Source organism: Carassius auratus, unplaced genomic scaffold (assembly GCF_003368295.1).
Source record: "Carassius auratus strain Wakin unplaced genomic scaffold, ASM336829v1 scaf_tig00214049, whole genome shotgun sequence".
Taxonomy (NCBI): Eukaryota; Metazoa; Chordata; class Actinopteri; order Cypriniformes; family Cyprinidae; genus Carassius; species Carassius auratus.
Window position 1 is genome coordinate 144,966 of NW_020527503.1, and position 25,891 is coordinate 170,856.

The 25,891-nt window shown below is 37.4% G+C and overlaps 1 protein-coding gene across 1 annotated transcript; it reads left to right on the top strand.

Annotated features, from left to right (window-relative positions):
• Positions 1 to 1,481: 1,481 nt before the first annotated feature.
• LOC113090863 (ETS translocation variant 4-like) lies at positions 1,482 to 25,272 on the top strand. Its single transcript, XM_026256464.1, has 12 exons — positions 1,482 to 1,674; positions 2,216 to 2,306; positions 2,536 to 2,583; positions 7,354 to 7,407; positions 17,713 to 17,842; positions 18,299 to 18,544; positions 18,901 to 19,187; positions 21,997 to 22,065; positions 22,635 to 22,682; positions 23,082 to 23,254; positions 24,137 to 24,238; positions 24,813 to 25,272. Exons 1-12 carry the CDS (start codon positions 1,618 to 1,620, stop codon positions 25,038 to 25,040), a joined length of 1,533 nt encoding a protein of 510 aa, XP_026112249.1. The 5' UTR covers positions 1,482 to 1,617; the 3' UTR covers positions 25,041 to 25,272.
• Positions 25,273 to 25,891: the final 619 nt, after the last annotated feature.

The following is a 25,891-nucleotide window of genomic DNA, read 5'->3' on the forward strand; positions in this document are numbered from 1 at the left end:
AAGTATGCTATTTAAAAAAAAAAAATGTTATATTTAAACCAGCAGTGTCCTGAAATAAATATCTTAAGCACACACACACAACAACAGGCTATTCCAGCCTATTTAATACAGTAAAACCATAATAATGTAAGTTTGCCACTCTAAAAGTTTAATTGCAGTGATCGCTAATATCAGGTTGGTACAGTTTTGTATTAGTAATACTAACTTTGATATTGTAGTTCGCATGATAGCCTACATACACAGTCGCTGTTTCAAAATGTCCGCACACGGCTCATAAAATGTCCAAACAATAATAGAGTAGCCTTCTGTTAATAAACTTTTAAGTTTCACGACGCTGTTTACGCGCATTTTAATGCACTAGAGAACGTCATTGTTTTGCACAGGTTATTCTGGTTTATAATGGATAGTAAATGTCGTTGTTTGCGCATTTCTCTGCCAGTGTACACTTATCTACACACGAGATTGCAACCATACACTGCTGTTCCGAGCCCAGCAGCCACCACGTGATGTTTTCGCAAGCTGTATCTGTTGTTAATAGAGCAAACGCTGAAAACAACCATAAAAACATTCTTGCTGGGGCAAGTTTTTATGAATGGCATTTTTCCTTCCTCGGCTTTCCCCCTTTTTGTGAATGAAAAACAAATGGAAACGTATTAGGGAAAGTCCTTGGGACTCTCAAGCCGCGATTGGCTAAAAGAACGTAAGCTCCGCCTTGTGTTGTAAAACCTTGAAACTGATTGGTTGGAATGCGCAGAGTGGCTTCATTCATAAGGAAGGACAAAGAAAAGTAATTTGAGCGCTTGAAAGAGAAAATCTACCAATAAAAAAAAAAAAAAAAGAGAGAAAATCTACCAATCAAAATCCTTCCGACAAAGCGAAAACCCGACACCAAGAAAAGCATGTTAAAGTCAGCAGTATGATTTTAAAAAAGCGAATATTTTTCTTCTTCTTTAATCAACGTATTGTGGCCACACATCCAACAAACATGCACTGCATATCCCATTGAAATTTGGGATATACAATTAAAAGCTTAAATTTTATTGCTGCCTGAAAGTTTATAATTGCCTACCTTAACCTACAGTGCAGGGAAAATAGAGTTAGAAGTAACAAATTATTATTGTAAGCTAAATTATTTTTTTATATGTTTTTACACTGTATAAGTTCACTGACACGTAATATAAATGTATAAACAATATAAAACAATATAATATCTTAGTATTTTCGTGGTTTTGATGATGAACAATATGACTCCTTCTCCTAGCATAATCTGATAGCGGACGTGGCATATTTAAACAATTTAGTTTTCAGATATGTAGGCCTATACATTTTTTCACCCCACAAAATCCTTTGTAAACTCTTTAGACAATAGCGTCTTGCCTCAAATGAAGCAAAGAACAGGTCTCGAGCTGTCCAACCTGTGATTTAGTGGATACCAGAGAGTGTGTTTGTACGCACACTGCCTTTTTTTTTTTTTTTTTGTGAATGGAGCTCATTACGTATGCAGCCTTCTCGCGCTCCATTCACAAACTGCTGCTGCTGCCTCTGTCCGTCTTCCTTCCCCTCTCAGTCTGCGTGGATCTCCTTAAAACACAGCCTAAATGACCACAAACGGTTAAGATGGATTATAAGATGGATGGATATCTGGACCAGCAAGTGCCTTATACTTTAGCTAATGTGAGTATTGCTTTATTCACTTCAAAGCTTCGTTGGGCTTCACGCGGGGATGTTGTGCTGTTGCTCTGTCGTCGTTGCATCTGATTTGTTTTAGACAAGCGCTGTTTCGCTGAAAACTCTTTTCAGTTTTGGGCTGAAACTGTCGCAACTAGACTACTTATAACTCTATATATCTATATGTTGTACGTTGTGCTCAAAAGGTAAAGTTAAATCCTCTCAGATGTGAATTCTTAAAAGGAAATCAAAACTTCCTTTTTCAGGATGTTTGAATTGTGAGTATTTGCTATTGTAAGAATTCAGTTTTTGATGTGGAATGAACATAATAACCATCACACTGTATGGCAAAAAAGTTTTTATTGACAGTTTCCAGTATTTTTGTACCTTGTCATAACAGAATTATCACTTTGACTATTTCTTTTAAAAATTGTTTAGGTTCTCTAGTGAGTTTCTAAGTAAATATCCATCCTCATGCTTCTGAAGTTAAACTCTTATTTTCTGTGTGTGTATTTTTGGCTTACATAATTTAGTTTCTGTTTTGTAGAGGTCGCAAGGAAATGGGCCCCTAAATAGACTGTTGATGGCGACAAAAAGGAAATACATGGACACCGAATTACCCCCTCAGGAATCCGAAGGTAAAGTATCAAGCAAATTTTAAAATGTTATAATGTTTTATCTACACTGTATATTGTCAGGACGGTGTCTTTAAAAAGGCAGATTTTACAAGTGAACAAGCTGATTTATCAAATTGTCAGAACATTTTTTCTGGTAAACAGATTATGTATATTTTAAAAAAGGAAATAAATATTTGCAGCTCGTATCGAAGAACAGACCAGGGTGATAATTATTTCTGTTTCTTTTCAGATCTCTTTCAGGATTTAAGCCAACTTCAGGAGACATGGCTCACCGAAGGTATGCGTCTATTCTAAGTATTGTGTCTATATTGCAATAAATATGTCCCTCTAGTGGCAGTGAGCAAGGAAATGTCAAGATCACCCTGCTTGGTGAGATTACAAAACATAAACAATAGAAAGGTTCAGTATCAGGTGGCTTAATGAGGCAAGACAAGCTGTTAGAAATAATTCATATCTAAACGTTAGAAATTTAGGAGGAAAAGGTTTTTAATAGGTGTTGTCCAATACAGTATTTGATGCCTGAATTAAAGATTATTATTATTTGTTTTTCCTGTACATTTGTTGCTTTTGTAAAGTTTACAAAAATGCCTTGATTGCACAAGGGTGCTGGTTACATTTTATTTGGAAAGTCCTGCCAAAAGCTCTTAAAGCCTATACTCTCTGGGCAAGCAAACAAACAGTATCAAAGCTGGACAGTCAGGAGGCAAATAGTTGAAATGAACCCTGCCAGAAACAATTTACTGTGTACATGTCAGAGTGTGGAGAACACAAAGGCTGCTCTCAATGAGACCGGGTGGCTGGAACCCCGCTGTTCTGAATGAATTATACATCTGTCCCATAAACCCTTATGTGTATTTTAAAATAATAATTAAGGTGATATAAATGCAATTTAAAAAATGAAATGATAAACAATGATTTTGTCCACATTGAGCTTATATTGGAAAGAATGCTAATGCATAATTTTATCTTGCTTTATCAGAAATTAAAGCAGCCTGTTTGTAACTGCATACAGTTAAGATGACATATGGCACATGTGAGATGCATTGTCTTCAGATAACACACAAGAGTCTTAAATTCAAGGAATGAATTAGGGAGATAGCAATCATATTATAAGCAGGAAAAAAATATTGCTTGAATGATTTTTATTGAGTAATAATTCATTGATATTTTTATTTCATTTATTTAAATATTAGGCATTAACAGGAATCCCTCAGTGTTGTTAATGGAATATTTGAAGGATTTCAAAATGTGTTGTCAAAACAAAATAAGAGTTCTCAATAAATTGCATCATCCTCAGAGCAGAACTATCAGCTATTATCATGCAGCGTCAAACTATGAACTTCACACATCAGTCAGGAGACAGGGAAGGCAATGACTAGAAACCAGGAACAACAGAGATCCATCCCTGACTTCATGACAAGTACACTGAAGTTTAACAGGTGTAGAAAGTCACTTCAGCCATGAAGTTTGAACAGTGATTATAGTGTTTTGAGAGCACTTTAATTGCTCACGCACTTGCTCCTTAAAAGCAGCCTTGTTTTTCCTGGCCGTGAACTTTTCTTTCTTTTTTTCAGAGAGAATGGCTTATAATCAGGGGGTTATGATGAGTAATTCACCATATTGTTAAAACAGACACTGCTGCAGGGATTTTGCACTTTAAATGCTGTGATCAAACGTAGAAGGAGGCCAAAAGTTGTTAATAGAACAACTTGTTCAGTCATGTGAGTATTCTTTACATTTTAAGACGGACCTCCTTGCTCCTCTTAGGACCTGCTGAACTAAAAAAAAAAAGAAAAAGAAAAAGAAAAAAAAGTCATTCAGGTTATCAAAAAAAAAAAAAAAAGAAGGAAACATTTCTCAATGCTTTCACAGACAAACTTTGGTCTTGTGCTGACTTGCTTTTCAAAGCCCTTGACAGGATGTTCCTGGAAGCTCACTGACTTGAAACAACGCGTGCACACACACACACACACACACACACACACACACACACACAGACTCCCACAGACATTCACACACACGGTCTGATGTGACCATGTATGTGTTCGTGTACACAAACACAGACTTACTAGACTGAGAGAGATCGGGTTGGTTTCAGTCAGCCCTGTAAACTCTAAAAAGATCGAGGGACTCACAGTTAACAGTTTTTTTAATCTGTCTACAAATTACATGTGCTCCTTTTCACAAAAGTTGAAGAACCCTCTGAATGATTTATTACTTGATCTGGTGGGCCAAATATTGGCTTCAGCTTTGGCTTATAAAAACATCCTTACTAATCCTCCTCGGGGCAGAAAAGAAAAAGAAAAAAAGAACTTAAATGACTCTAATATAATTACAGTATAGCAACAGGATAAGAGCAGCATCTATGAAATTAATGTAATTTCTTTGAGCATGCTCAAAGGGGAACCAGTACCGTTTCTGTCACACAGGAAGTGCCAGATTAATGTTAAAGAGATGGATTTAATTTTGCTTATGTTCTGGTTTCTGTGTTCATGGACTACTGGCTAAAAGAGGAGAGAGAATATGACCAAGAAAAAAAGAAGTGTGTTACAAGTGTCACAGTCATTCATGAGCCCCCATGACTAAGAGCTATGGATAAAGAGGAAGAACTTTATCTTTAAGTTTCTTTTGCTCTGGCCTTTTATTTAGCCATAAACGCATACATTTTTAGTTTTAATCAACTATTATTATTATTATTATTATTATCATTATTATTATCATTATTTAAGATAAAGGTCACCACTTTACATCATCTTTGCATTAAATTCAGGCTTTGGGGGCAAATATGTTATGGTGCTTTGAGGTATCTGTGTGGTATAAATCTGAGAACAAACTGCAAACTTGCAACTTAGTCCAAAAAACATTAGACGAAGAAAAAGGAAATTCAAGGTCACTATCATCAATATGGACATTTTAACGGCTTTATTGAAGGACAACTCAATTTGGCTAATTTTAATTTACTAATATATTTATCAACATAATAACAAAGACTTGTCTAGGCTTTTTGTCCAACTGTATTGAGTGGCAGTCCTTGGAATCATATTCCATTATTGAACCAGTCTGAAAATGTACAAATCCATAAAATCTCAAGTCAGCAAATCCACATATTATTATAAATAACCTTTATGGGACATTATTGATTGTTACTGTACATTATTATGCAATCGGTATCCATTGCTTGTGTCCATAGATTTGACCCCAGCATGACCTTTAAAGAAACATAGCCATCTGAAGCTCAACAGAATCTATCCACATTTAATTTGGCCGTAAACACCAAGGAAATGACTGTACACAATGCCAGAAACATTTATCTTACAATCATAAGCATTCCAGTAGTTCAATAACATAAAAACAAATATCAAAGATATCTTTTCTTTGTCTGAGGCTCATTAGAATTTTGAAACTGCACTTTTCTTCTACTTTCCCTTAGTTATTATCTCTATTCTTTCTCTCACTCTCTTTATCTTCTCAAACACTTATTACACAACCTTAAAAACCAGCATTCAAAACGCCAAAGCAGGTGATGAATTTTAGAACACTTCATCAAGCAGAGCTTACCAACACTGTCTGAGAATGTCCTTTAGTTTTTTTTTTTGCTATCTTTGCAGGAAGAGATATTTAGTGTTAATGCTACGCTGCTACATTTGCTCTCTTCTGAATCGTCTTATTCTGTTGAAACATGCTTACCATGGATAAGCGAGGTAATTGATCAGCCGAAAGACTGTAAATCCATCAGCAGGATCCAGCTACAGTGTTGGTGATGGGTAGGGGAGGACATCACTGCTTGTGGTCTGAAATTGATCACTCCTCATTATGTTTAAATAAGGCCTGTATATGATACAGAAGTGGGGTGCCGGATATACACATGAACCAAGTGAAATCTCTATGCAACATTTTTATCTTTGAAAATTAGATTGTAGGCTTTGCATAATGATGTGGCATCTAAATTTGATAACTCCAATCAGCCCTTCCCCATGCCAGAACCAGCACTGGTGCTCCTTAAAAAATATGAAATAAAAAGACAAATAAAACAGTCAAATGAATATGAGTAAAGCTGACATAGTCAAAGATACTAGCAAAATAAATAAACAACAACAACAAAGCAAAAATACAAAATAAAAGGAGAGAGTAACTTTTGATACAAGATTAATAATAGCCGATCTAGTGTTCATCTAATGGAATTCAGCTGTACTCAAGATATCTGCATACACGTGCACTCAGTGGTGATATTGATCTGCTGCCTGTGGAAAAGTGCTGGCACACGGAAAAGTGGAGGTGAAGGTCATGGGCCGTCCAGAGGCAGTAACTCAGGTTTCACAGGGATGATGAAGAGAGACACAGGCTAGGCTAATGACAGCCGATCCCTTCATCAAATCACAGTGTCCATTTAGGCTTTGTGTGCTCAAGAAATATTACTTGGTTTGAAAACATATTTAAAACATATTCTCTTGGGGCAAGCTCCACAGCAGACTTCTACTCCACAGTCAAAGCGGCATTACGTGATGAAAGTGCAGACTCAGAGGACGACCTTAAAGGTTTTGGGTGCCATTTGGGACAGGGCCTTGGAATTGCTCTATTTCTTCTTCTTTTCCAAAGTGAATCGCATTTTTGAGAGCTTTAAAATGCTTAAACAGTCACAAAGCTTTGCAAACGCATCAGAACTGGCGAAAACATACTTCTGATATGGGTTTCAAAATTGGGTGTGGCAAAATGGCTTGATACCACCATCTATAAGAATTCAACATGCATGTCCAAAAAAGTCTCTTGGATTGAAGTCCTAAGCGCAACAGGAAGTAAACCATTTCGAATTTCCTCTTTGTGCAGTTTTTGCCATTTTCGTTCATGAACAAACTCCTCAGTTTTAATCAGATAATCTTCAGATTTGATGAGTGTAATCATAAGGCCTTTGCAATGCTAAATTGCGAAGATTTTCATGAAAGAATATAAAGAAAAATGTGTTTTCTCACAATATTTATTTTTCATAAATGTGAATAAATTAGTACATAATTTTAGAATGATTAATTAAACATTTTGGTGTTCTCTGCAGCTCAAGTTCCTGATAGCGATGAGCAGTTTGTTCCCGACTTACACTCAGAGAACTGTAAGTACATCATTCCTTTTGATTTACGTCTTATTCATGAACATTAATGAACATGAAACCCGAGAGGCTGAGAATAATGGCAAAAACAAAAAGACATAGATAAAGAAGAGGAAGTAGTTTTGTCCTCCAATCATTTGTGTAAAAAGTGACTGATTGACAAACTGCTGGAGGCTGAGGCGTGAAGTTTTTCAGACGAACAGTCTTGTTCTCAGCCTCTGTGGAACAAAAACACACGATACATGACCTACTACTTTTACACTGACGTGTTTGGATGTTTTCGTACTAAAGAGCGCCCTCCATTTGCATGTGCCAGAAGACTCAGTTGAGCAGCTAAGGAAGCTGGTAAAAGATCACTCAGCAGTCAAGCACAAAGATTTCCTTTTTGTGTCTGACAGAGGTGTAAATGGGAAAGCAAATTCCTGCCGCACAATGCAAAGGTCACCTTTTCAACTGCAATCCTTAGTTTGTTGTGTCTCCTGTCAGTGGCGTGCCGGGCTTTGTGGTGCATGCTCTGTAAACAGTTCCCCTTGAACCTTTTGTTACAGCCATTCACAACTTTTCGGGTTGGGCCTAGCAAGTCTGTTATGGTGACAATTTTTTCAAGGGTTGCCAAGTTCATAGCATGAGTCATATATCTTGTTTTTTTTCAGTAACACAAACCAGGCAGTGGCTTACTAAAAGACCCAGGGTAGTCGCAATCCCAAAACTCATGTGTGCAAACAGTGATATAGTACCCCATTCTAGATCTGACCTCTAATGACAGATGCTCCCCAAAACATATTGTTCCTGTCTGTTGTGCAACCATGAGGGGGAGGAAGTGGAGATGAACTCGGGGGCAGGAAAGGGTCATGTCTACTTAACCCCATCAGGACATAACCAATCACGAGTGCTCTTTGCCATTGACAGCCTTTCCTTATACTCACAGAGGAGAAGGGAGTTCAGGCTGACAGGCCTGTCACATTAGTTAAGTGGAGCAAAGCTTTGACAGACAGCAACACCTGCCCTTTCATTTAGACCTAATGGAGTAATAACTCATAAATTTGTCGCCATTTGAGGTCACTCATTGAAATAAAAAGCCTTGAATTAACAAAGCGGCAATAAACATAAACATATTCTCCCACGTTTGTGGTCTTTATGGTGTGGGTCAGTTTATGCCACCAGCTAAGATCCAAACGCAGCCTCCTCCCTATTGCTTTGCTAGGTTCAAACGCACTAAGATTATCATAGCATTCAGGTGAGTCAGATGTTTTGCTAAATCACGCCAGCATGTTACATTTCATAACTGTCTCTTGGCCTTTTGTCTGTAAACACAAGAGGGAAAACAAGATACATGGAGTCAAGTGTTTGGTTGTTTTGCCAGTCAAGTTGTTTCCCGTCTAGGCATGACCGTGAGTCTAAGACTCTGGGACCGAGCGGAATGCCAGATTAAAGGAGTGGGGGAGGTGCTGGACATGCTGTTGTGCAACACCTGCACATCTGGCAAATCTATCCCCATCCCTCTCGTTTTTCCACATTGAGAGTCTCCATCTGGCGTAACTGTGACCTGTTTGTCATTATTAGGGATGGAACTAATTTGGTGCATCCTCGGTAAATAAACCGTCATTCAGAACTTGGGATAAAAATGTGAAACTGATTAGTTTGACTAGTTAGGGAATCATTAATATGTATATGTGAAACTGATTAGTTTGACTAGTTAGGGAATCATTAATATGTATATATAAATATGTATGTATGTATATGTATATATATATATATATATATATATATATATATATATATATATATATATATATATATATATATATATATATATATATATATATATATATATATATATATTATATATATAATGTGTGTGTGTGTGTGTTATTTTTTTTTTCAGTCAAATAGTGGTTGTGAAACATTTAGTTTCATCCCAACAAATCTAAATATCAAAGATTAAAAACTTTTTCTCTCTCTCTCTCTCTCTCTCTCTCTCTCTTCGAAATCTCTTTAAAGTATTGATTAGTACAAGGAGATTTTGTCCTGTTTGTAATGGCACTCAAAGAACAGGATTCTTTCTCCCATTCATGAAAATGCCCAAGAGCAGAACTGACTCCACCCTCGTGGTTCCTTTTTCTGAATGGAGCTTTTAACCCCTCCCCCATCCTGTTTCCCCTCCAACTGTACTAAAATGTGATAATTTAGGCTGCTTTTTCTCTCTGGTTCTCTCTGTCTCAATGCTGAGTGTTCCAAGATGTGAGTTAATCCTGCAATTGCTGTGTTGTGAGAGCCATTGTTTGGTTTTGTGCCGTGTTGTAATATAGGAAGTTGTGGCTATAAATTCAGTCCCAGAAAAGAAAAGTATACAGGAAAAAGAGCAGGAGAGATGAAAACACAAGAGATGTGCAAAGGGATTTTTGAATTTACAGTCTCAAGTCTGTTTGCACTTCCGTTAGCTCTCTCGATGTGTCTGATACATAACTATTGTGCTGTCGTGCTCAACCCCTCCCCTTGTCAAACAAAATATGCAGCTCTACAGCTCTCAACTTTCCAAAATACAGCTGCTATGCAACAAAGTCTGCAAAAACATCCTCAAGTGTGCCAAAAATGTACAGAGACCAGTCATTTTACCCCATACAGGGGGCCAGGCTTTCCTCTTTCACTAACTTTCTGCAGTGAAACGAGCCACACGCGTACACACACACCGACACACGCGCACGTTTAAGCCCCACATTTTTTATGAATGGGCTGGTTGTGAGGGACTGGCTGAGGCAGCACATTAAGAGAAAACGGAATCTCCATTCATGATTTGGACTGACTGAGAGCTGCGCTCAACACAGCTTTACAGAGATGTTTTTCTTGCCGCTTCATCTTTTTTCTTTAACCTCTTTCTCTTCTTTTGTTGTTTCGCTGTTTCTTTGTCTCTTTTTCTTTCACTTTTGCTGTTTTCTTTCTCTCGTTCCCCTCTTTTAGTTCTTAGCTCTCTTTTGCTTGCTCTTTCTTTTTAAAAATGTAAAATGTATAAACTATTTTAACTATTTAAATTATTATTGTTATTATTATTATTATTAATAATAATATTATTTACAACATTTATCTCTTAATTTAAATTTAGACATTTACAAAAGTTTGGGGTCAGTAAATATATATTTTTAAATTATCATTTTTATGCAGCAAGGATGCATTAAACTGATCAAAAAGTGACTGTAAATAAATTTGTTGCTAAAAGTCATGATCATGTGTCACTGAAGACTAGTTATGGCTGTTGAAAGTTCAGCTTTGCCATCACAGGAATTAATTACATTTTAAAATAAATACAGTAATTAAAATAATAATAAAAAACTTCTTAAAACTTTTATCCTACAAAACCTTTACCTATACTTTTATTCAAAAGTTACTTTAAATTGTATTAATATGTAATTATTACTGTTTTACTGTATTTCTGATCAAGTAAATGCAGCCTTGGTGAACTTAAAATACTTTTTTTAATTTATTTTATTGATTAACCAAGATTAATAAATTGTTTATTAATTAGAATATTACTTAAGACCAATACAAAGAAAGGATTTTTAGAAATCTTGGCCAACTATAAGCATGTACAGCACTCAATACTTAGTTGGGGCTCCTTTTGCTTGAATTACAGGCGAGTTTGCTGGTTAATTAAGAACAGGCATACCATGGTCCTTAAACCAGGTACTGGTAGCTTTGGCACTGTCTGCAGGTTCCAAGTCCTGTTGGAAAATGAAATCTGCATCTCCATAAAGTTGGTCAGCAGCAGGAAGCATGAAGTGCTCTAAAGCTTCCTGGCATATGGCTGACCTTGGACCTCAGAAAGCACAGTGGACCAACACCAGCAGATGAGATGGCACCCCAAACCATCACTGACAGTGGAAACTTTACACTGGACCTCAAGCAACATGGATTGTGTGCCTCTCCTCTCTTTCTCCAGACTCTGGAACCCTGATATGCTAAATTTACTTTCATCAGAGAACATAACTGTGGACCACTCAGCAGCAGTCCAGTCCTTTTTGAAGCAAGACGCTTCTGACGGTGTCTGTTGTTCAAGAGTGGCTTGACACAAGGAATGCGACAGCTGAAACCCATGTCTTGCATACGTCTGAGCGTAGTGGTTTCTTGAAGCACTGACTCCAGCTGCAGTCCACTCTTTGTACATTTCCCCCATATTTTTGAATGGGTTTTGTTTCACAATCCTCTCCAGGGTGCCGTTATCCCAATTGCTTGTACACTTTTTTTCTACCACATCTTTTCCTTCCCTTCGCCTCTCTATTAATGTGCTTGGACACAGAGCTCTGTGAACAGCCAGCCTCTTTTGCAATGACCTTTTGTGTTTTGCCCTCCTTGTGCAAGGTGTCAATGGTTGTCTTTTGGACAATTGTCATGTCAGCAGTCATCCGCATGATTGTGTAGCCTACAGAACTAGACTGAGAGACCATTTAAAGGCTTTGCAGGTGTTTTGAGTTAATTAGCTGATTAGTGTGGCACCAGGTGTCTTCAATATTGAACCTTTTCACAATATTCTAATTTTCTGAGACACTGAATTTGGGATTTTCCTTAGTTGTCAGTCATTAACATCAAAATGAAAAGAAATAAACATTTGAAATAGTCTGTGTGTAATGAATGAATATAATATACAAGTTGAACTTTTTGAATGGAATTAGTGAAATAAATAAACTTTTCGATGATATTCTAATTATATAACTAATGTAACATATACAATCTTGTTGGAAAGTCTTAACTTTCTTCTGAAAGTCTGAAATCTAAAAGATAATTATAAGAGCAATGTTTGGTCGAAACTAACAGTTTCAAAGTTTGTGGATGTTTTTGTAGGTGGATACATGCCAGACTCTAAGTGCCAGTAAACAGCAGCTCAGACACTTATATAAAGCTTGTGCTTTGGTCTGCTGTTGGAAGAAGTTAGAACATCCTCTTCAGAGGCTGAGGTATGGTCGCTGAGGCATTGAATAGACAGCAGTGTGTATTTTACTGCATCGGTGCGGACAGAAGCAGTGGGGCAAACACTCTAAACCTATCCAGGAAATTGCCTTTTCGCCCTCCTCTCAAAGAGGGTTTTTTCCCCTCCCTTCTCCTGCTGATTGAAAAGAAACTAAGGTGGGGGCTAATGATAACAGAGCATATGCAACATAACATACACGTCCACACACATCAAGAGACTTCCAGCGCAATGCGATAGACAGTGTTTGGAGACACAGAGTCTCTTCCAGCTAAATGTGCAAGTCATCACTAGTCTAAATCACTTAGCTCAGTCCATTGTTTCAGCATAATCTCACGTCAATTCTGCAGAAACATGACGGGCCGCGTCTCGTATTGAAAAAGCAATGACGAATCTATTGATCCAGGCTGATCTCAGGAGTAGATCAGGCAGCATAAGAAAAAAAGCTTGAGTGTTTCTTTATCTCTCTGTGTATAATTAAGATATCGTCCCAGATGAGAGTATTTTCTCACCAGCTTGACAGAAATTCAATGAGAAGGTGTTATCTCCCATCTCCATGCAGGTCTTCATTCTTTACAACAGAATTCATTATATAATTTCTGCAATGAGCAGACAATCAATACATGGATTAAACGTTAGGAGTGGACTGCGATATATTGAGGGCTGACGAATGTGAGGTTGAGAGTTTGATTACTCTTTCCACATGAACGCATGCTTAACAATATCATGTTGCGATGGATGACATCATTCTATTGCATTTACAAATGAAGGTCACCCACCTTTCACATTTTCACTTTTGTCGAGTTTCTCCAAAGTTAATCTTTTGGTAATGGCAAAATAGCTTAACAATTCACTGTTAAAAGACGGATGGTGCATTTCTTTTATAGGCAAAGTATGTCTTGTCAAAACAATTTTATAAAAAATTCAGTCATAAAGGGAACTGATACTATGTGGTTTACAGAAATGTGTCATTTGCCATTCAGACCTAGTCAGCCAGACTTGCCTACACCCAATCATAATTTGACATTTACTACAAAAACACTAAACGTATTAAGCATCCAAAAGTGTTTTCAAACAAAGACATGCTGAGAGCAAAATTGAGCTAAACACGAGACTGTCTGATGGTTTCTACTTATCTTGTCATTCAAGTTTGCCAACAATTTTTGAGCTATCAATAGCTATCTGAAACTCAAAAGGGGAAGTCGCTGACAGTCAGAAGTGATTGTCAGCAGAGTACAGTTTTTATGGAAAAACCCTTGCCATTCACTATCTGAGAGAGGCCCGAACTTCCTTTTTTGTTTGCATTCTCTCTCTGTCTCTCTTTCATTCTGATCGTGTTGACATGGACACCACATGTCTGCCACATGTTGCTGTACTGTGCTGAGATGACAGCATTGTTTCTACAAAACCTCTGGCTGAAAGAACACTTCTTTCTATTATCCACATCCCACACAGGACTTTCCACCGGTCATTTCAATAATAGTGGATTTACAAGAGCTCCTGAAAAAAAACACGAAAAGCTCCATGAAAGAAATAGCTCAAAACAACTTTGTAATGCTTACCAGGCCATTATACACACTACCAAAAATGTGGGATCAGCAATACTTTAATTCAGCAAGGTTTAAGATGTTACAAAAGTTTTCTGCTTCAAATTAATGCTGTTCTTTTGAAATTTCTGTTGATAAAAAGTCCTGAAAAAAATCCTGAAAATAGGTCACTGTTTCCACACAAATATGGACTGTTAATTATTAAATGTTACTTTATTTTAAGTCAGCATATTAAAATGATTTCTGAAGGATCATGTTAAACAGAAGTCTAGGGTAAATGCTGCTGAAAATTCAGCTTTGCCATCACAGGAATGAATTACATTTAGAAAATCATTCAAATAGAAATGAGTTATTTTAACTGAAAAAAAATATTTCATAGCATTGTTGTTTTACTGCATTTTCTGATCAAATCAGTGCAATGCAGACTTTCAAAAAAAAAAAAAAAAAGAAGAAGAAGAAGACGAAAAACAATCAGTGTTTTGATTTTAATTTAAAAATAGTATAAAATATTAATATTGACCATTCAAGTAATATCAGCTTATCAGTATCAGCTGGACTTTTAATATTGGTGCTGTAATGTCTCCAGTAAGAGTGTCTAAATTTTATTTGAAATTGGATAATTATAATAGTGACTTTCTGTTTTGCAATCCTGCTGTTTACTTCAGTTAAACACCTGGTGCACTTTCTATGACAGGCTGTACTTAAAAAGAACCAAGACAGCTTTGAGAGCCATGTTAAGTGGGCTGCCCAAAATCAATACTGCCATTTCAACCTTTAAGCCATTTAGACATAATTGGAAGCCTTGTTGTTCTTATTGATTTGTCACTGTTGGTCTCAAATGGCCAGGGGAACGCCAGGTGGCATCTCTTCACTCACTCTAATCTGAAAATCTGACTTTATCACAACATCGGCTCAAATATCAAACACAAGGATTCACTCACATCGCACCCAACTAATGCAATATTTTATCAGGTTTTTAGTTTTTATCTAACATTCTTTGCATAAAGACTTGTTCTGCTCATGATTTGTTTTTTATCTGATGACAGGCCACAGCAGTCACGTTCCTCTGGTATGATACGATAGGCTTACAGTCTTGAGATATTATTACTCAAACTTTGGTACATTGTACTGTTGAGTTGATACGGATGTATCTCAATTGTAGCTGTCATAAGCTGAAAATGTCCAGGATGTGAGCCAGACATGAATATACAATACTGTCCAGATGATCGTTTGAGTTGAGTTTTAACTCAAAAGCAAAGTTGTCCTGCCTTAACAGGGACTGAAGTCTGTTTTTCTTGATCCAAAGCACTGCTCAAAGGCTCAATGGTACTTTTATTAAAAATAAATTGATTAGTAATTACTTGTACTTTAACACACGTTCTGAGGATGATCCCTTAGAGCTCTCACCTAAGGCCACCATACCTCCTCCTGTCACAGCTGGTGGATCTTTTTTTTTTTTTTTAGGGCAGGGGGGTATCAGGGTCCTGAGATTTGTTTGTGGTGGGAGTTTACTGAATGGCCTTCTATAATGATCCCCTACTTCCTAAAGCACTCAGCCATGACCATCACCTTTCACCCCTTATCCTCTTCACTGAATCGTGCTATTTACATATGTAAAGTCCAGCTCCCACCTCTAGCCCAGCCTGTCTCTAAAAGCTCTTTCTGAATGGAGACACTCTTGTCATTTAGGTACAATGCTACTGGTTTTTCACACTTAGATGTAGCTTGAAGGGAGGTGTGAATGGTAAATGCACACGTATGTAAAGACAGCATTATTTAGCTCTATATGTTGGCAGGTTTATAGCCTTACGTGGCAGATTACGATCACCAGAGGTGTCAAACTCATTTTAGAATAAAACAAAAGAGAGCACACAGAATGTATTTCAATAATCAGAGGCTTTAATATTAATATAGGGCCTAAATTTTAATTACAGATAAAAAAAAAGCTCAATTTAATTGCAGACCTGCTTCTTAAAGTTTGAAAACAATATTTTGCTATTATTGCAAGTTATAAATGCAAATGATAGCTGGAAATTTTACAGCTGGAAATTCTTATACATGCATCAAATAAAACCAAATGTTTACATTTACAAAGCATAAACACGATCCAAACTCTCTCACACTGGCCCCTGATCTAAACTCTTTGAAGATAACAGTAAAGTAGTTGTGGAGTCCTTCCAGTGAAATCCAAATTAAATGATTACTAAAAAAAAGATATTCAAGAATTCCTCTTCAGTATTAGCCGTTATAATAACAGGGCCTCTGGAAAGCTTTAAGTCTCCCTCCTGATCGCTGACTACGTACTTTACAAAAGCAGGACCAAGAATATCTAAACACAGATGTTACAAAACACATTTAGGATCACAACCTCTATCCCCTCCTTTTTCCCAAGCAACAAAACCTAAGAAATATGAGTGGCTTTAGGGAACAGTGATGTCAATTTCACATGAATCGTAAAGAGAAAAAGCAGAAACTGAGAGCTTTGGGCAAATGACACTAAATAAAGAACAAGAGCTTCCATCTTTGTCACATCACTGTTTATTCGACTGCCATCAGTCCGTAAACTCAAGGAGATTTAACGACAGACGGATGTGTCTTGATAATGTTATACGTTCCAGAGGTGTCCCCCTGAAGTCCTGGTTTGGTCCTCCATCCCATTTTAGAGTATTTAGAGTAGAATGATTGATTGCTTTAATAGAGTGGTTTCAGTGTCTACAGTGATTCTATGTTCGTAAAGAAGTACATTCAGCCTTATTGATCAAATGAGGAGTACATTATTAAAGCTTTTAAATGTCAAACCTATAAATCTTGCATATATGCAGACTAATCATAGGGGTGAATGTTTAAGAATTACTCATTCTTTTTATATTCAACTCTTTCTCTTTTGATTTGAGTATTGTCTTCGAGAGGGCAGGGCATTGTGTCATAGTGTTACAGTTTTGGAAGGTATTTTTCTTGTTTTTGTGAATGAAATATGCAATTACCTGGGCTTGGGTTTCAGCCGTGCCTGTTCTGTCAGGTCTGCGCCCACGACAATCAACACATAAACAGCCATAAACACAGAGCTGCTGCTCAGCTGGAAGAGCACAGCTGCTGCTGTTTACCCTGAGCGGCCCAGAAAAACATCCTGTACCGTGCCGTCTTTGAGCCCGGCTGCTCCCCTCCAATAATAAACAGCACTGCAGTTCAGACCCAGACCCCACGCATGCTGGACGGCTCCTCTGCTACTCCTCAGCTAAATGCCAAAATCTCTAAAAGCTGGGCTGAAGAAACACAACCAAATCTTTTGTTAATGACCAGCTGCTGATGTGTTTATAAAAGGCTTACTCATTTAACCACAGCCAATGAATGCTTTTAGCAGTTCTGTGCTTTGAACCAGTTGAAGGGGAAAAATTCTGGAAATTATAATTATGAATCTAATGCACATTAATAATTAAACTAAAATGGCTAAGTCCACTTTTCAGTATTGATTAATGGAAGTGATTTTAATGCAACTTTTTATGCTAGTGGATGTTTATGTCTATCATCGTTTATGATTTACTTTGAAGCCGAGTCCAAGGCACAAAACGTTTTACTGTGTCAACTGTGGTTGAGTTTAATTATGAAGTTTGCATGATCTATTGCCCTCACTATGGCTAAGGACAAACCAAGACCATTAATGTATTTGCAATACATGCGTAACACTTAACTCTTGTTTGTATCTGCTTGATCTATTTTTAGTGCAGACAAAAGGCTGGCATTTCTCGAGACAGGAATTCGCTGCAATGTGGTTCATTAATAAACCTGTTTCTCTGTGTACCACAGCAGTGGCATTCCACAGCCCGCCTGTGAAGATCAAGAAAGAGCCTCAGAGTCCCGGCTCAGACCCCAGCCAGTCTTGCAGTCACAAGCAGAGCTTCAGCTACCCCAATGGAGAGCAGTGCCTTTACGCCAGGTCAGTCAAAAGCTGAATGCTGTTCCTTGATGCCTCTCAGTAGATGCTTATTTCTCAAACATACTTTTTTGGCATGGACAGGTTTACTGCATGTTTACTGCATGCACTTTTAGCCCTATATTAAACACAGAAAATAGCTTCTTAAAACACGTCACACTATAATGCAAAAAAAAAGTTTTAAAAGTTTTAAAAAGTAAACATTTTTTAAATAAATATTTGTATTATACATTCTCACATTTTAAGAATGAATGTCTGGGTAAAATGTAAAACGAAAGTCTATACATACACTTTTCTAGTTTTAATGTGGCCCTTATTTAAACTGAGAATTTTTTTTTTGAATAAAAATACCCAAGACATAAAAAAGTTAATAGTCAAAGATACGTCTGTACATTAGCACATGCATGTAACATGAAAGAAATGCATTTTTGACTTTGAAAGTGTCTGTGTGCCCTGCAGTGCCTACGAGCAGAAGAGAGCAGCCGTGGCAGCAACAGCAACATCAGCATCATCAGCAGCAGGAGGATCTAAGAGTTGTTGTCCAGGGACACCTATGTCTCCTATGCAGCATTACTCCCCAAAAACAACAGTGGGAACTCGGCCGGAGTCAGGGTACATGAATACACCCTCAGCCAGCCAATCCCACGCCTGCCACAGCCACAGCCACAGCCAGAGCCAGAGCCACAGTTACCCTGTGAACCCAAGGTAACAACAATGATTAAGAATGTGTAGGTGTGATTACTTTAAAGATGGTATGCAAGATATATCAGTACCAATTTGGTTATTGTCATTTTAAATACAAGTAAATCCATATGGATATTTAATTCTGCATGTTTATTTCCTGTTTTTCATTTAAATGACATTTTCTGTCATTTCACTCTCACTTTAAAGATTTTAGAACATTAATATTTGCTATTCATTGCTTATCTGTTAAAACATAAAATATATGTTTATTAATCTTTCTTTTTTTTTCGCTGCAAAAGAGAACAGTTAATAAAGCTTTCTTCCAAAAGCTTTTTTCAGAGCCGATGTGTTAATCAAGGTCTCGTTTTCCCTCCCAGTTCCAGGTTCCTTTCCAGCTCTGCTGAGGTGTGCCCACCATTCGCTTCCCAAGGCCAGGCCCTGCAGCGTATGCATCCTGCCCATGCCAACGGGGGTGGAGGCGGTGGTTACCATCGGCAACACTCTGACCCGTGTTTGCCTTATCCTCCTCAGCAGAACTTCAAACAGGAGTACATTGACCCTCTGTATGACCGAGCTGCCCACATGGCTGGGCCACAACATCAGAGGTTTCCTCCTGCCCATATGATGGTCAAACAGGAACCCACTGACTACACTTACGAACCTGGTACGTGAGCCAAACGAATGATAACACAAAGTTAACTGAGTTGCTTTGAAATGGTCTCATCGCCATTCTCTTCCTAAAAAAATCTATTACATCTATTATAACATTATGTCACTAATGAAAACATTAAATTGGTCGGGGGAACCCAAGAAATATTTTTTCAAAGAGATTCTGTTTGCTGTTCTCCACTTCCACATCCACTGACAGTTTGCAAAGGTCTCAACAGTGTTTCTGTACTTCTCCCCGCTCATAGTCCTCTGCCCCTCCCTTTCTGCCTAGGCATAGGAATTTCATTGAGAAAATGGAGGGCACTGGAAAGACTAGAATCCCCAGCGGAGAGCTCGCGGGTGTAGTGTTGCAGCAGCGGCTTCCTTTTTCTGCAGGCAGATGAACTCATAATGGAAAAATGAGCGTAGCCACAGTAACCTGAGCATGTGCACTGGCTTAGTTGAGCGGGCGGGAGGTGGGGGGGTTGTTTTGTAGCCAGGGGTGGGGGGGTAGGGGGGCTATTCTCACAACACACAAACTCACCTCCTCCCACTCGGATTTAGCGACTGACAGAGGGTCGAAACACAACACCCTGCGCAGGGCCAACTTATCAGTGCTCTGGGAAAGACTACAAACAACAGTGATCTAACAAACATTGCACATAGATTAGCTTAAAAACTAAGTTACCAGTTCAACCGATTATTTTAAGTGGAAAAAAGGAAGCATGACTTTTTCTGGGTTGTTTTGTACCCTTTTAGTTTTTCGAGGAATTACCTTTCCAGTCATGTTCTTGTTAACTAAAACTAAAACTATTAAAATGATTAATTAACATTTCCATAATTGAATAAAGCTTATGAAATATTATATCATAAATATTATATGAAAACTTTAAATTAAAGATTTACAAAACAATTAAAAATGTTACATTAACCAACTGAAATAAAACAAGTTAAAGTACTGCAATGACTAAAACACATAAATGAACAGAACATCAAATGAAAACTGAAAAGACCAAAATAAAAGCAGTAATTAAATAATACAAAAATAACACTTTTACTACTGAGAAAGACTGATGATACTTAGCTCAGATTCATATGTGCAGAGATGTAGCAGCTTGGGATGAGATAGTCTGGAACAAAAGGATGTTTGTGTGAGGATAGTGTGCCCTATCTGAGGAGGAGTACAGGCCGTTATCAGTAGATTCATCCCTGCCCAGGCCGGTGGCTGCAGCTCTGCTACAGAACCAAAAAAAGAAAGAAATACAAGCTAGCATTAATAAGAAACCACACCAACACTATTGTACCACATGGAAGGGCTGCATGATAAAGCAAAATAAAACTGATGACAAGAAATGGCTTAGTGTGATTATAAAATAACAAAGGCTGTGCAATGTGCAATGTGTTTCAGAGTGAAGCGCGGCACTGTGTTTATTTACACGTGAGCAGTTCATTATCCTGTGTTTTCAGCATCCTAGTTCGTCTTGCAATATATAGGAAAAAAACAACAACAACAAACTGCATGCATGTTCTGCGAGTTTGGTCATACTCAGTTTTTTTGGTGTTTTATAATTTAATTATTATTATTGATAATAATAATAATAATTATTATTATAGTAGACTTTCTATTTTTATTATTTATTATTATTATTATATCTGAAAAATCTGAATGAGATATTTTCCCAATTGTGCAGCTCTTCCATGCAGTTTATGGTTTTATAAGTGGTCCTGTGACTGTATAAATAAAGTTCCAGTTCAACAGCTCTGTCAACAGTTACATTAATGAGCTCTATGTATGAGAAAAGTGCTCTAGTTTTTAGAGCTCTTTCTCCCCTGTGACCTCTTATCATGGCCACTGCATTCTCCAGCCGTGAATCATGACCCCACCTCACAAACTAACCGTTTATCATTTATACAGTATAGAAGGAGAGAGAGAGAGAGAGAGAGAGAGAGAGAGGAGCAGTGGTACAACAGTTATGAAACTGATTCTGGCTTCATGCAGTTTTGTGTGACTGCTTAGGATCCACTGCTCTTTACTGCCTAAAAATAAAGCTGCAGACAGGTCATATTATGACAAATGACTCAATGACAAATGGACCTTTTATCCTTGCAGCTCTCTGTGGCAGAGGTTATCAAATCTGCAGATGCACCAGCCTCACACTCTACAGAAATAGTGCCTAAAGAGGACTAGCAATGATTAGCTCTGTTCTCAAACCTAGTGACTACCTACAAAGGCAGCTGCCTTCTAAGGCAGCATATCCGAACCACAAAGTAACTTCATGAGGGACTAATTAGAAATGCTCTGTATAGGCAGCAACTCGCAAAGAATAGCGCTTCATACAGGAGACCTTCAATAGTTTGCTTCAATAGTGCTAACGGTGTGATACACTAATTCAGGCTTTCACAAACAGGGGTTTGTGAGTAAACTGCACAGGGTTCACGAGTTAATGAAAAGTTAACTGATGAAATTGAATGAAAAAATAAAAAATAAATAATAATAATAATTTTGGGCCTGCGTGATTAATCAAAATAAAACGGACATTGTAATCACGATGCAACATCTCAGAGAAGTAATAGTACCACAATAAAATACCTATGTAAAATTCAACATTTGTTTCATCTTGCCTTCCAACTTGGATTTATTATTATTATTTTTATTTCTCTCTGTAATGCATACTCTAAACCAAGATAATAACTTTAGCTTTTGCATCGAACCTTAAAATGCTGCTAATGTAGGAAACTCACTATGGTTTTTGGAACAGAGCAGTTGACTATTCATCAACAGGAAACATAAATAAAATGTACACATCTGTGTGTTTTCCCTACAGATTTGCCGGGTTGCCCATCCATGTATCATCACAATGAGGGCTACCCCAACCCACAGCACAACAGTGAAGGTAAGGAAATGGTTTAATCTTCTAGAACATGCAGCTCTAGTATGATTCTAGAAAATGCATTTCACACACTCACAGCATGTCAGGATTGGCCAGTACAGTGCGGTCACTGACTAACCAGGCCAGAGGGGCTGTGTTTCGGTTGGCATGGACATTTGTTTCTCCCTTGCCTAAAGAATTCCAGGGTAAATATTACTACTGGAAAAGACAAGTATTTTTCCTGGAGTGAAGAAAAATAATCGCTCTCTTCGCTTGCTGCATTTGCCGCACCATTTTGGGTATTTTCAGTTGTAAGCTGATCTCTGTAATGAGCCATTAGTTACAGAAAATTTAGTTCCTTGCATAAGTGTACATGACCAAATAATAATAATAATAATCTATGTTTCCCATAATAAGAATTAATAAATACCAATGGAAAAATTGTTACCGTATTCATTCATTTCAATTTGAAAAGTCAAACAGGAATTATTATTAATGACATTAATGCATTAGCACAATATACCTGTAACTCAGTTGGGTTTTCTTGATATCCACATTGAACTACTAATAATTCCCTTGTCCTATCTTACTAGGTTATATGTTTGAAAATGATTCCCGTGTTGTTCCTGAGAAATTTGAAGGTAAGTCTAACTGGTCCAGATGCTGTTTTCATTTCAAATTCAAATAATATGAGTGCCAAGCTCAGACAATGAAATGTTTTAACTACAACACACAAAAATGAGAAAACAAAATTAATACAGTGGTGCCCAAAAGTCTGACACCATTACTGATAATGTATGAATTAATAAAAATAAATAAATGAATAAAATCCCTTACAAATTGTTACCAACATAACAATCAGAATGGAAAACGGAATTGAGAAATGAATTTATTTTGAATCTAAGATTTTCAGTGTGGTCTCCCCACTGTGATTTCAAATGAAGGCCTTATCACCATGTGTCTTAGCTTGGATAAAAAGTTTTGATATACGATTGCTATCTACAGGTGAATTAATGGACAATCTCTTTTCCCCTGCTCAGGTGAGGTGAAGCAGGAAGGAGGCGGTGTGTTTCGTGAGGGAGCCCCCTATCAGCGCCGTGGCTCACTGCAGCTCTGGCAGTTTTTGGTGGCCCTCCTCGATGACCCTGGCAATGCTCACTTCATTGCATGGACCGGCCGTGGCATGGAGTTCAAACTCATCGAGCCAGAGGAGGTAAAATTGGGCTTTTAAGAGCTCTCAGAAGGCTAAATATGTTTTATATCCAGAAAACTCTAATAGCAATTGATCATTCAAAGAACCAAGATGGCAATATGAATATTGTGAGGTCCAGATCAATTCGATGCAGTGTTTATTCAGCCTTCACAAACTATAGAGAGAACAAAGAATGGGTTTCAGAGATTTGCTTGCGATCAGCTCATAGTTCCCCAGGGACTAAGAACATTTCTCTACAAAATGCCAGTTTTCCATTAACTGCCATGCATTATTTACCCCACTTAACAGCATAGTGAAATAAAATGGAGAATTGCTCCATTTACAACCTTCCATTTTGCCGGAGTCTAAGCACATTGCAGCGGAACGAGACAAGAGCGTTAACCTCTTATTGTCTGTGGTCAGTAGACGGCTATATGGCATGACTCTGCAAACTATCCTGCAGAGATACATCCATCAATTCTGCTCAACTGTACACATGAATCATTTATTACAGCCAATGTTTTACTATCGGAATTAAAGCGTACAGGTCTGTTGAAGACCAAACAATTTGTTCCTTAAATGTCTACTGGCCAAGATGGAACTTTTTTTATCCTAGGGCCCTCATGTAAATACTTAAAGTTTGGGATAAATGAGTATTTCCTCTAAGTTTGACAACTAGCAGTTTGGGCTGTGCACCGTGTGGTGTTTTGGTCAGCGTTCAGTGGTATATGCTTCTTTGGTTATATAAAAGGGAACTGAATTATTTTGTGGGGACTCGCCCTTCCTTTTCATAGTTGAGTTGTTGTACAGTCACAAAGGACCTCTTGTGTTCAAATTAAGTCACTGCAGTACAGTAATTTCCTGCTCTTATGGTTTGTATTATAACTTATTTTGACACTCTAGGTGGCAAGACTCTGGGGGATGCAGAAGAACCGTCCAGCCATGAATTACGACAAACTGAGCCGATCTTTGCGCTACTATTATGAGAAGGGAATTATGCAAAAGGTATTGCATATCATATTTTATTGTCTCCTATGCTATTTTTCCACCTTCACTTCAACAGTCACGTTGGGTTGAGATTTGATTTTCTATGTAAAACTAATAATAACAATAATAGTAATAATAATAATAACCTAACTCCAAAATCTCTGTTTTATCTAATCAAGTAATGTTGTTTCTGTGTGGTGTTAGTTTGACACAAATGATACAAAATACATTTTAAATATAATAAAACAAAATGTAATTAAATCCAGGTGTGTACTTGTAAAGTATTTATGTGCATAATAAACTTAAATTACAAATTTATTTAAATCATTTTATTATACAAAACAATACAAAATGTATTTTTAATCACATATGATATAAGCATTTCATTTCCATTTTTATTTCTCGGGTGTCAGATTAAGCACAAAAGGAGAAACATTATACATGGATAATCTAACAATTAATTTTGTATCAACCTGATACTTCCATTTTATGCATGTTTTTTTTTTTTAGATGTTACAAATGAGTTTGGGGGTCCCAAACAGAACATGAGGGTTATTATTTTTGATAATGAACCTTTTTTTTTTCTTTCCAGGTAGCGGGTGAGCGTTATGTTTACAAATTTGTGTGTGAGCCGGAGGCTCTGATATCCTTGGCTTTTCCTGACAATCAGCGGCCAAGTCTGAAGGCAGAATTCGAACGCTACGTCAACGAGGAGGACACAGTGCCGCTGTCTCACCTCGATGAGGGGGCGTCTTACCCCCCTGAACCAGCTGCCACCAACATGGGCCCTCAGTCCTACTCCAAAGGCTACATGTACTAACGCCACCAACATTCTGCCATGTTCCATCCCAGTTTACAACCCGCTGCACCTATTGCACATGCCCACCCCATCCACTTGTATATAAGGCTGTTTCTTTTTTTTATTTTATTAAATTAATCTCATTAGGGACTCTGCATTCCTATCACTTTTGAGGCCTATCTAATCTAAACACAAAACTGTGGTTCAAGAGATTGCTTAATAAAGACCCAATATTATTACTATACCATGAAAACAGTCTTTGTTTCTGATGTTTTCAACAAATACAGAATGCAGGTGGTGTTTACCAGTGGCTGATGTGGTTAACTTTAGAAATCTAGCATTGTTCTATTTCTATATAACACTCTTTTTGCATAAACTCAAATACAATTTTGTAATGTAAACTAACCTCCAGTAAAATCTGACATTCATACAACACATTTCTTTATGCAGACTGTGTTAAGGTATTTGTATATTAATACACACATTTGAGTATCGCTGAAATGATGTCATATGACCAATCAGACTTATTTAACATTTAGGTGCTATAGCTAATGTTAGCTGCTCTACAGTCATGGCCAAAATTTTGTCATTGACATAAATTTTGTGTTTGGCTAAGTTTGCTGCTTCAGTATTTGTAGATTATTTTTCATGTTTCTATGTTATACTGAAAAAACTGAAAAATATAATGAGTCAATATTTCCAGTTCTTCAGAACCTCTGCAAGTCGCTCTGGCATGCTGTATATTAGCTTCTGGGCCAAATCTTGACTGATGGCATCTATTCTTGCCTTATTAGTTTTCGGAGTTGATCATAATTTATGGGCTTCTGCTTGTTCACCTTTTGAGGATGGATTGAAATCTGGGGAACTCCTGG

Bases quoted from the DNA above. Each gene is read 5' to 3' on its own strand.
- LOC113090863 (XM_026256464.1), top strand. From the start codon at position 1,618: ATGGATTATAAGATGGATGGATATCTGGACCAGCAAGTGCCTTATACT. The intron at 2,307-2,535 runs GTAAAGTATCAA...GTTTCTTTTCAG, and splicing joins ACCCCCTCAGGAATCCGAAG to ATCTCTTTCAGGATTTAAGC. The intron at 18,545-18,900 runs GTAACAACAATG...TTTCCCTCCCAG, and splicing joins AGTTACCCTGTGAACCCAAG to TTCCAGGTTCCTTTCCAGCT.